The 10,221-nt window shown below is 67.1% G+C and overlaps 2 protein-coding genes across 2 annotated transcripts; both read left to right on the forward strand.

The window, feature by feature from the left end:
• Positions 1–1,269: 1,269 nt before the first annotated feature.
• Positions 1,270–5,280, forward strand: ALDOC (aldolase, fructose-bisphosphate C). The gene is made up of 9 exons (XM_063341661.1): positions 1,270–1,412; positions 2,254–2,376; positions 2,458–2,669; positions 2,761–2,815; positions 2,888–3,048; positions 3,549–3,632; positions 3,721–3,895; positions 3,976–4,175; positions 4,772–5,280. The coding sequence occupies exons 2-9, from the start codon at positions 2,265–2,267 to the stop codon at positions 4,865–4,867; spliced, it is 1,095 nt and encodes a 364-aa protein (XP_063197731.1). The 5' UTR covers positions 1,270–1,412; positions 2,254–2,264; the 3' UTR covers positions 4,868–5,280.
• Positions 5,281–5,734: 454 nt separating this feature from the next.
• On the forward strand, positions 5,735–10,057 carry PIGS (phosphatidylinositol glycan anchor biosynthesis class S). The gene is made up of 12 exons (XM_063341660.1): positions 5,735–5,834; positions 5,937–6,076; positions 6,147–6,258; positions 6,747–6,836; positions 6,999–7,090; positions 7,246–7,444; positions 7,775–7,917; positions 8,019–8,133; positions 8,382–8,527; positions 8,646–8,746; positions 9,111–9,321; positions 9,469–10,057. Exons 1-12 carry the CDS (start codon positions 5,798–5,800, stop codon positions 9,742–9,744), a joined length of 1,662 nt encoding a protein of 553 aa, XP_063197730.1. The 5' UTR covers positions 5,735–5,797; the 3' UTR covers positions 9,745–10,057.
• Positions 10,058–10,221: the final 164 nt, after the last annotated feature.

Here is a 10,221-nt window from a genome sequence, read left to right on the forward strand (position 1 = left end):
CAGGGCCACCCCTGTTCCCAGCACAGCTCCAGACTTACCTCCCTCCTTCCCCGCTAGGGCATCTCCTGCGGGATCCCCCTCCCGGCGTTCCCCACCCCAAGGATGCTCCCTGCTGTCATGGGGGCCATGCGGCACCTCCCTCCCCCAGCATGGCCCAAAATAGCAGCGTTCAAACAAGTGCTCTGGTTTTTAATGGCCTGTTTCTTCTGCTGGGGGGTGGGGGGTGTGTGTAAATCACCTTCCCCTGCCCTCTGCCCCAGCATCGCCACCCTGTGTGGGGCGGGTGCTGTGACACCCAGGGTGCTGGCACCTTTATTTACCCCCGCACCCAGGAAATGGAGGTGTTTGGGATTGCGCCTCTATTTACCGGGTGCGTGGGTGGCTCGTGGGGAAGCAGCCCTTGCTGCTCCCTGGCATCGCTTCTCTCCCTGCTGTGGCTGTCACCCTGCTGGCAGGGGGTCAGATGTGGCCCCCCGAGACGAGGGGCTGGCAGTGGGGGCCCCCAGGCTGTGCCCGGCTCTGGGATGCGGGGGGGGATGCGTTCCCCTCCCTGGATTGGGGCCATGCGGGGCGGCTGAGCCCTCCTTTTACGGCGGGGATTCATCGGAGCACGGCCCTGGCAGCCGGCCCCGTGGGGTGAACGGGGACACCGCTATTGTCCCTGCGCCGGCTCAGGGCGGCTTTTTGAGGGGGGGATCGGTCTCCTGCGGGAGCCCCCACCCTGTCCCAAGAGTCTGGAGCTCTGCGCTGCTGGGGCTTGGTCCTTGGAAGCAGAGGTGACGCGGCTGGGGACCCCGGCGCAGCAAGTGGTGGGGTGGCGTGGTGGGGTCCCCAGGCTGAGGGTGGCACAGGGGGGTCCCTGGCCCAGAGTTGGTGAGGGGAAGGTCCCTGTCTAGTTTGCAGCAGCAACAGGGTGGCACAGCGGGGTCCCCAGCAGCGGCAAGGGGGTGGCAGGGGGTGTCCCTACCCACAGCCAGGGACGGCACAGCAGGGTCCATGGCACAGAGGGGTCTCCAGCAGCACCAGGGGATGGCACTGGGGTGGCACAGAGGGGTGCCTGGGTGGCACGGGGGTCCCTGCCCACGATGGGGGGGTGACTCAGTTGAGCCCTTGGCCGGGGTTGTGGGGGGCACAGAGGGGTCCCCACCATCAGTAGGGGGGTTGCAAAGGGGCGGCACAGCGGGGTCCCAGGTCGTCACCCTGTGGTCCCCACTAGCGGCAGGGGTTGCCGCCGGGGGGGGTGGGGGGGGGGTGTCAGGCGGTGCGTGCGGCGGCGGCGGGGGGGGCGGAGCGGGCCGGGGGGGCCGGTCTTACCGGGTGCCGCCCCGCCGGTCACGTAGCTCTGCGGCACCGCAGCCCCATTTACCGCGGGACCGGAGCTCGCAGCCCGCAGTCCGCGCCCGCCCTGCACGGTAAGGGGGAGCCGGGAGCCGGGGGAGCCGGGGGGGTCGGGGGGGGACGCGGTTGGGCCGGCCGGGGGTGCAACCGATGGACCCCGGCAACGGGAGCCAGCATCCCCGCCGGGGCTCCGGCGTGTCTCCGTGCGGCGCCGCCGGCATGCCGGGGGTCGGGCAGGGCTGGGGGGCTCCGGGGCAGAGGGAGCCCCGGGCATGGGGGTGCCGGGGGGGTGGGGAAGCCTGGAGAACCCCCCCTGCGCTGGCGCAGCCCGAGCCCAGGCGGTGCCGGCGGGGGGATCGCCGCCCGGGGGCGAGCACGGGCTCCCCGGGGCATCCGCGGCGGCGCCGGCCCCGCGGTACCTCCGCCCCCGGGTACCCCCAGCCCCGGTTGTGCCGCCGCGGGGGTCTCTCCCTCCCCAGGTAGCGCCATTCCCGGGGTATTTCTACCCCCCCCAGTATCCCCATCCCCGGGCGATCGCCATCCCCCGCCTGTCTCCCACCCGGGCTGTCCCCGGCCGCGGGGTATCTCCATCCCCGGTCCCCCCCCCCCCGGACCCCGTTCCCTGCCCCGTCCCCCCGCGGAGCTGCGCTCCCTCAAGATGGCTGGGCTGGGGGCGGGCGAGCAGGCAGCAAAATGGCTGGGAGCTCCCCGGCATCCTCCACGAGGCCCTGCCTGTCCCGGGGTGAGGGCAGCTGCCTGCTTATGGACCACCCCCCACCCCCTTCCCCGGCCCCGGTGACCGGCAGGGCCGGGATCCCAGCCCCGTGGGGGTCCCCGGTCCCCGCAGGATACGGGCGCGTGGCGGATGGGGGGGCCACCCCGCCGGCGCGTGACTCAGCCCCCGTCTGCTCGCAGCCACCGCCACCATGACGCACCAATACCCCGCGCTGACGGCCGAGCAGAAGAAGGAGCTGTCGGACATCGCGCTGCGTATCGTGGCCCCGGGCAAGGGCATCTTGGCCGCCGATGAGTCTGTAGGTCAGTGTGGGGGAGAATCTGTCCCGCCACCCTTTTTCCCCCACCCCGGCTGAGGCTGATGAGGGTGCTGGGTGCCCGCAGGGAGCATGGCGAAGCGCCTCAACCAGATTGGGGTGGAGAACACGGAGGAGAACCGCCGGCTGTACCGCCAGATCCTCTTCAGCGCCGACAGCCGGGTGAAGAAATGCATCGGGGGCGTCATTTTCTTCCACGAGACCATGTACCAGAAGGCTGATGACGGCACCCCCTTCGTCCAGATGATCAAGGACAAGGGCATCGTTGTGGGCATCAAGGTGTGAGGGGTGTCTGGCGGGTTTGTGGGGTGCTGAGGGTGCTTGGAGAGTGCTGGTGGGGCTCAGCGCCGCCTTCCCCTTCTCTCCGCAGGTGGACAAGGGTGTTGTGCCGCTGGCCGGGACAGATGGGGAGACCACCACGCAGGGTAGGTGGAGCAGGCAGAGGGATGGGGGGCTGCGGGGTTCGGGGCTGCAGGGCTGACGCCCTGCCCCGGCAGGTCTGGATGGGCTGTCGGAGCGCTGTGCCCAGTACAAGAAGGATGGAGCCGACTTCGCCAAGTGGCGCTGCGTGCTGAAGATCAGCGACAACACCCCCTCCGCGCTCGCTATCATGGAGAACGCCAACGTCCTGGCCCGCTATGCCAGCATCTGCCAGCAGGTATGTTCCTGTGGCCAGGCGTCACCCCACGGGATGGGCATTGACCCATACGATGGGTGTTGACTTAAGGGGCTTGCCCCACAGGGATGGGCACAGATCCATGGAGCTCAGCATTGACCCTGTGCCTGGGTATCACCCCATGGGGCTGGGCATCAACCCAAGGGCTAGGTGACATGTCACGTGGATGATCATTGACCCCCAGGACCAGGCATTGCCCCATAGGGTGGGCATCAACCATAGGGCCATTGCTACGTGGGGCTGGGCATCACCCTGCAAACATGGGCATTGCTCTGTGGGGCCAAGAACGGACCTTCCTAGGTTGGGCATCACCCCATGGGGCCAGGCATCACCCCGCTGGAATGGGCATCACCAGCAAGGGTGGACACTGGACCTCGGGCCTGAGCATCGCCCCCCAGGTCCAGGCATTGGCCCCACATTGCCATGGGGCCAGGGGGATGTCCAGGGACGTCCCCGTGATGGCATCTGCCTGGTGTTTGCAGAACGGTATTGTGCCCATCGTGGAGCCAGAGATCCTGCCCGATGGTGACCATGACCTCAAGCGGTGCCAGTACGTGACTGAGAAGGTGAGCAGTGGAGCGGGCAGCAGGGCGGGCACCGTGCCACGCTGAACCATGCTGTGCCGGGGGACTCCACGCTGCCCGTCCTCCCCAGGTGCTGGCAGCTGTCTACAAGGCACTGAGCGACCACCACGTCTACCTGGAGGGGACCCTGCTGAAACCCAACATGGTGACCCCCGGGCACTCCTGCCCCACCAAGTACAGCCCTGAGGAGATCGCCATGGCCACTGTTACCGCCCTGCGCCGCACCGTGCCCCCAGCCGTGCCAGGTACTGGCACCAGGACGTGGTGGGGACCAGGAGGAGAACGCCCTGTGGCCCCCCTGGTGCCATAACCCCGCTCTCTGCAGGTGTCACCTTCCTCTCTGGGGGTCAGAGTGAGGAGGAGGCTTCCATCAACCTCAACGCCATCAACACGTGCCCGCTGATGCGGCCATGGGCCCTCACCTTCTCCTACGGGCGGGCGCTGCAGGCGTCAGCGCTCAGCGCCTGGCGCGGGCAGCAGGACAATGCCACCGCCGCCACCGAGGAGTTCGTCAAGCGCGCAGAGGTGATGGGGATGGCCCCCGTGAGAGAGGGGTGCCGGGGGCTGTGTCCCATGGGGGACACCGAGGGCTGTGTCCCAGTGGGGATGATGGGGACACCAAGGACTGTGTCCCCATGGGAGGGGATACACCGATAGGGGTAGGGGATGTTGAGGCCCATGTCCCACGGGGTGACAGGAGACACCAAGGGATGCCAAGGACCATGGTCCCCATGGAGGGGACACGGTACTGTCTCCATGGGAGACAGCTGGGGCTACGTCCCCACGGGGCAGGGAGGGGCTCAGGGCCAAGTTCCTGTGGGATGGGTCCCCTAGGGTGACATGGGACATCGAGGGCTCTGTCCCTGTGGGAAGAGGGATGCCAAAGGCCACGTCCCGTGGGGTGATGGGGGACACCAAGGGTTGTGCCCAGCGAGGTGGGAAACATGGAAGGCTCTGTCTCCATGGGAGGGGGATGCCAAGGGCTGTGTTGTTGCAAGGACACCGAGGACCGTGACCTCATGGGCTGGGGGACCCTGAAGGCCATGTCCCCAGGGACTGGGGGACGCCAATGGCCGTATCCCACGGGGGCTGGGGGCCGCTGACGTTTCCTTTCCCTGCAGGTGAACGGGCTGGCGGCGCTGGGCAAGTACGAGGGCAGCGGGGACGACTCGGGGGCCGCCGGGCAGTCCCTCTACGTGGCCAACCATGCGTACTGAGCCCCGGCCGGGCGCCCCACCGGCCCCGGCCCCCGCCCCGGCCCCCTTCCCGCCACTGCTCACACCCCGCTTCCACCCCAGCCACCCAGGGGAGCCGCCACGCGGGGAGGGGAAGGGGAGCGCGCCCCGCGGGCCGGCCCCACGCCGCCACCTCTGCAGATGAAATGGGGGGCCTGGGTTACCCAGCCCCCGCAGGAAGCCACCCGGCTGCCCCTTTGGCGGGGGGCTCCGGCCAGAGCATTTTGGGGGGGAGCCCTGGCCACGTGGGGGGCAGGAGGGGAGGCCTGGGGGTGCCCCTGCCCTGCCGTAGCTTCGCAGTCCCGGTCGCTGCCGCCCTTGGGGCGCCTGTGTTGTGTTTGCCGTGTGCACCCCGTGTACCAAATAGCCTAACAACGAATAAACGGTAGAGACAGCGCTGTGCCGCCTCCTCCCTCGCCGCTGGGCACCCTGGGGACTGTGCACTGACCCATGCCGGGCTGCCCCGTCCCACCGCCGGGTCTGGGCACCTCCCGCAGCCTGTTGTGCTCACCCATGCAATGAGCTGCGCCTGGTCTCAGCCCACCCACACCCATCGTGGGGTGCTGGGAGCCCGGAGGGGTGGCTGGGCTCTCCCTATGGGCCATATGTCGGGTGAGGAGCCCGTGAGGGGCCTCCGTTCTCCCTCTCGCCCCCCGTTTCCAGCCCCCTTTCCCGGCCTTGGTGCTCGGCGCTGCACAGGCACCGCCTGTCCCTCCGCGGCGCTCGTAGAGGCCATGCGGCCAAAGCCCGCCTCCTCAGGGCGGGTACCGCGCTCTGATTGGTGCTGCTCCCCGCCCGTCTGCGCCGTCGCCCTCCGGCCTCCACGCCTATTGGCTGTCGTGAGGACGGAGAGCTCTGACTGGTTGGGCTGGGCGCAGGCCCCGCCCTCCCCGGCTGGTGCGGGAAGTGAAGATGGCGGCGGCGGCGGCGATAGCGGCGGATGAAGCAGGTACCGGCGGTGCCCGGGGGTCGGTCCCCTTCCCTCCCCAGCCCCTGTCGCCGGGTGCCCGGTCCCGGTGGGCCGGTCCGGTGCTGAGCGCTGTCCCCGCAGAGCGGGCGCGGGGCCGGCGGGCCGCCCTGTCCTTCGCCGCCATCGCCGTGGTGCTGGGGCTGCCGCTGTGGTGGAGGACGACCGAGACCTATCGCGCCGCCCTGCCCTACGGGGACATCGAGGGGCTGGGACAGCTGCCGGTGAGCGCCGGGAAGGGGCCGGGGCGGCGGGTCCCCGGGCTCGGGTGCCCGGGCTGACGCCTTTGCTCAGTTCCAGCTGGCCGTGCCCGTCGCCGTGGTCTTCGCCCCGGGGTCGGTGCCCGGGGACCTGCCGAGGCCGCTGCCCTTCAGGGACGTGCAGGAGATGGAGATTCCCGTGAACCGTGAGAGACCTCGCCGGCTGCCCCCAACCCGTGTGTTCCTCCCGGGTCGCCTCGTCCTTCCCCAGGGTGTCCCTGCGTGCCCGCGGCTTCTGTCCACGGGAGGCTAGCGCTGGCCATCAGCTCGGAGCTCCCTGCACCCGTGGTCCGCCAGCGTCATCCCGTCCTGAGCTGGCAGAACAGGGGAGCAGTGGGGACAGCAAGGTCCCCAGGGTGCCACAGGGAAGAGACTGGCTCCTCTCCCTGGGGACAGGGCTGATGGCAGCCCTTGGAGGGTGGGATGTGCCCTGGCTGGCGTGGGGCTGTCCTGCTTGCCAGCACGGACCAGCTGCGGCCACGTGTTGCGGTGGGTCAGTCAGCTGAGATTAGAGGTGGCACCCAAAGGATCTTGTGCCATGTGTCCCCCTGGGGCTGTGCCTTGTCCCTCTTAGCACCTGGCTCCTACGAAGGGCTGGGATTTGTGGCTTCACTCAGGCTTTCTCCCCCGGCAGTGAGAACCACCGTCACGACCCGTTACGAGACGATCTATCGCAGCACCACGGCTCAGGAGCAGGCAGCGCTGGAGGTGGCTACTGCCCGAGGTACCGAGAGGAGGGATCGCGGTGGCTGGCGGAGCTCTGTGGGGCAGCAGGCCCTTCTTTCTGAGGCTGGTTGAGCCGAGGACTTGGCTTTGCAGTGTCTCAGGGCAGGTCGGGGACTGGAGTGAAACTCCCAACCCTGCTAATGCCTCCATCTTTCCCCAGAGGCTGATGCTGCTCTGCACCCGCTGCAGGACGCCTCGTTGGGCTCTCTGACCTTGTATGTGGTCCCTGAAACCTCCTCTCTCTTGCCTCAGGTAAGGAGCAGCACCCTGCGGTGCCAGCCTCGGCATACTTCACCCCTCAGAGGTGCCCTGGGGGGAGGCCTCTGTCCCCAGGCTGTCACAGGTGCCACCGTGCTGTTCTCGGGTGTGTTGGTGGGAACCGGCGCTCACCCCTGCCCCTTCCCCAGCGCATCAGCGTCTACGTGGGGAAGCACCGCAGCGCCCTGGTGAGGGCTGGGGGGGGCCTGGCCGCCCTCCGCGCCCGCCTCCAGCAGCTCACGCAGGTGATGTCATTCACGGTCAGCTCTATCACCGCTGCCCTCTCGGACCGCGTGCCCGACGGCCAGCTCGGCCCTGACGCCCGGCGGCACTTGAAATCCAGTCTGGGTACGGACGTGTGTGCCAGCCCTGTTCCCTGACCTGGGGAAGACTCTGGGGGAGACGCTGTTCCCGCTGTAGCTGGAGCATCCCTGGGTGTCTTCTGGGGTCACAGACCCCAGGGTCTTGCCTTTGCCCTCGGTCATTGCTTTGGGCTGGGATCCATGCTGCGATCGCTGCGTGATGGGGCACTGATGCACGACCCCACGTCGGGGAGGGTCAGGGAGGAGGGGGTCACGTCATGCTGCTCTTGAGAGCTCTGTCATCGCCACATGCCCGACCTCGGCATCAACAGGCAGTGGCCGTGCCAGCGCCTCACAGGCTGTGGGTCCTCGGCAGGGTACGAGATCACCTTCAGCCTGCTGAACCCCGACCCCAAGTCCCACACCGTGGACTGGGACATTGAGGATGCCGTGAACCGCTACGTGCAGCCTGTCCTGGACAAACTGAGCTTGGTGGCCAACTTCTCTGTTGACTCGCAGGTGAGGGCTGGGAGAGGCGATGGGGAGAGCCCAGCCCTGGCCATCCCGGGTGCTCCGGGACGTGCTTCTCTGCCAGCAACGTCTTTGTTGTGTACCTGCAGATCCTGTACTACGCTGTCCTAGGAGTGACACCACGCTTTGACAAGGAGTCCTCTAGCTTTCTCCTGAGCGCCCACAGCCTCCCGCACGTCATCAACCCTGTGGAGGCCCGGCTGGGTGAGCGCTGTGCTCCTGACCTGGCTCCCATGGGACCAGGCTCTGCGGAGGGAGTGGGGACAGCCGTGCCTATGGCCGTGCCCTGGATGGGACTGAGGGTGACTGAGACCTGCTGGGCTGGCAGTTCCGCTCAGAACTCGCTGTGGAAGGAGGAGCAGGGCTGGGCTCTGCCCTAGGGCTGCGTGTGGGCGGTCTGCTCTCGCTGTCCCTGCCAGGCAGGGGTCTTCTCTGACTCTGTCCTGCTGCAGGCTCCAGCGCTGCCTCGCTCTACCCTGTGCTGAACTTCCTGCTGTACGTGCCAGAGCGTTCCCACTCTCCTCTCTACATCCAGGACAAGGACGGAGCCCCAGTGAGCACCAACGCCTTCCACAGCCCTCGCTGGGGCGGCATCATGGTACGGAGCCGTGAGGGTGCTGGCAGAGCTCAGACAAGGCAGTGGCTCCACATCCCTAGCGAGTGCTGGTGGCCTTGCCAGCCCCAGGGCTCTGTGCCTCACCGATGCTCTCCTGCAGGTTTACAACGTTGAAGCCCCTGCTTCCCCCCAAGCCTCCCTCCCGCTGCACGTGGAGGTGGACATGGTGCGAGTGATGGAGGTTTTCCTGGCCCAGCTCCGGTGAGGATGTGGCTCTTCCCTCCCTGGGCCTCCGTGTGCTCTCCTGGTGCACGTGGAAATTGATGGGGTCAGAGCAGGCCCTATCCGTGCAACTTACTCAGTCCTCCGTGGGCTCCGGGAAGCTGAACGTGGCTTTTTGTGGTCTTCAAGGTGCTGATCGCCAGCCAGCAGTGCTCTCTGGCCAGGGTTGCTGGTGCATCTCCTGGGGTGGGAGGCTTGTCGTGTCCTGCCTGTTATGCAGGAGGCCATCAGGCGTGGGTTGACCCCTGCCAAGACTGAACGCAGCAGGGAAGGGGGGGAGTGGGGAGCAGACGTGGGACCGCAGGCTTGTGGTGTGGGCTGGGACCTTCCCCTCTACTCCCAGGTTACTGTTTGGGTTATCTCGGGAGGAGCTGCCCCCCGAGTTCCTGCTGGAGAGCCCAGGGAACGAGGGGCTGGCTGACTGGGAGCTGGACCGCCTGCTCTGGGCGCACACCGTGGAGAACATTGCCACTGTGTCCACCACCTTGACCTCGCTGGCCCAGCTCCTGGACAAGATTGGGAACATTGTCATCAAAGATGACGTTGCTTCTGAGGTAGGGCTGTGGTGTTGCTGTCTCTGTGCAGACCGTGAGCTCTCGCTGGTGTGGTGTTGCCCAGGCCTGGTTGTGAGCGAGGCCCCCAGGCTTGTTCCTGTGGTCCTCCCTGGCCAGGGACTGACCCTCGGTGTTGTTCCCACGCAGGTGTACCGAGCAGTGGCCTCAGCACAGAGCGCTGTGGCCGAGCTGGCCGTGGGCCACCTGCACTCAGCTTTCCAGGCCAGCAAGGAGGCAGTCACCTCCTCGGAGCGGGCCTTCTTTGACCCATCTCTCCTCCATCTCCTCTACTTCCCTGATGACCAGAAATTTGCCATCTACATCCCGCTCTTCCTGCCCATGGCCGTCCCCATTCTCCTCTCCTTGGCCAAGATCGTCCGGGAGACCAGGCAGCGTAAGAAGGAGCCCACCAAGGTGGACTGAGCCCAGCGTGATGGTGGCCTGTCTTGGGACTATCTCCACCTTGTGCAGCGTGTTGTCATGGACCCATGGCCCAAGAAGGTCCTCCAGGACTGTGTCAGGGCCGTGCCCGGCCTGGGTCTGCCGTGGCCAAAGACACAGGAGTGGGAAGAGAGGCTGCTTTGAGCGGGGGAGATGTTCTCAATCTGGGTCCTGAGCCCTCCGAGAGGGCTGAGATCCGAGAGGAGGGAGGGGGCTCCCCCGGCCCTGCACTGTGTTCAGAACAAGCTGCTCTATGAATAAAGAAAAACCTCCCGTTGTGCGGGGGCCTGGTGTGGGGCTGTGTGACCCTCCTCTTCATTAGCCCTCTGTGGGTGCCTGTTGCCTTCGTCTCGCCTGGCTTCCCTGCCCCTGCATCTCCCCTCCCATTGCTTTATGTCCCATGTGTATTTAGCCCAAAGCACTTGGGGAATTTAACACAATTTATGCTATTTGGCTGCG

Source organism: Chroicocephalus ridibundus, chromosome 7 (assembly GCF_963924245.1).
Source record: "Chroicocephalus ridibundus chromosome 7, bChrRid1.1, whole genome shotgun sequence".
NCBI lineage: Eukaryota > Metazoa > Chordata > Aves > Charadriiformes > Laridae > Chroicocephalus > Chroicocephalus ridibundus.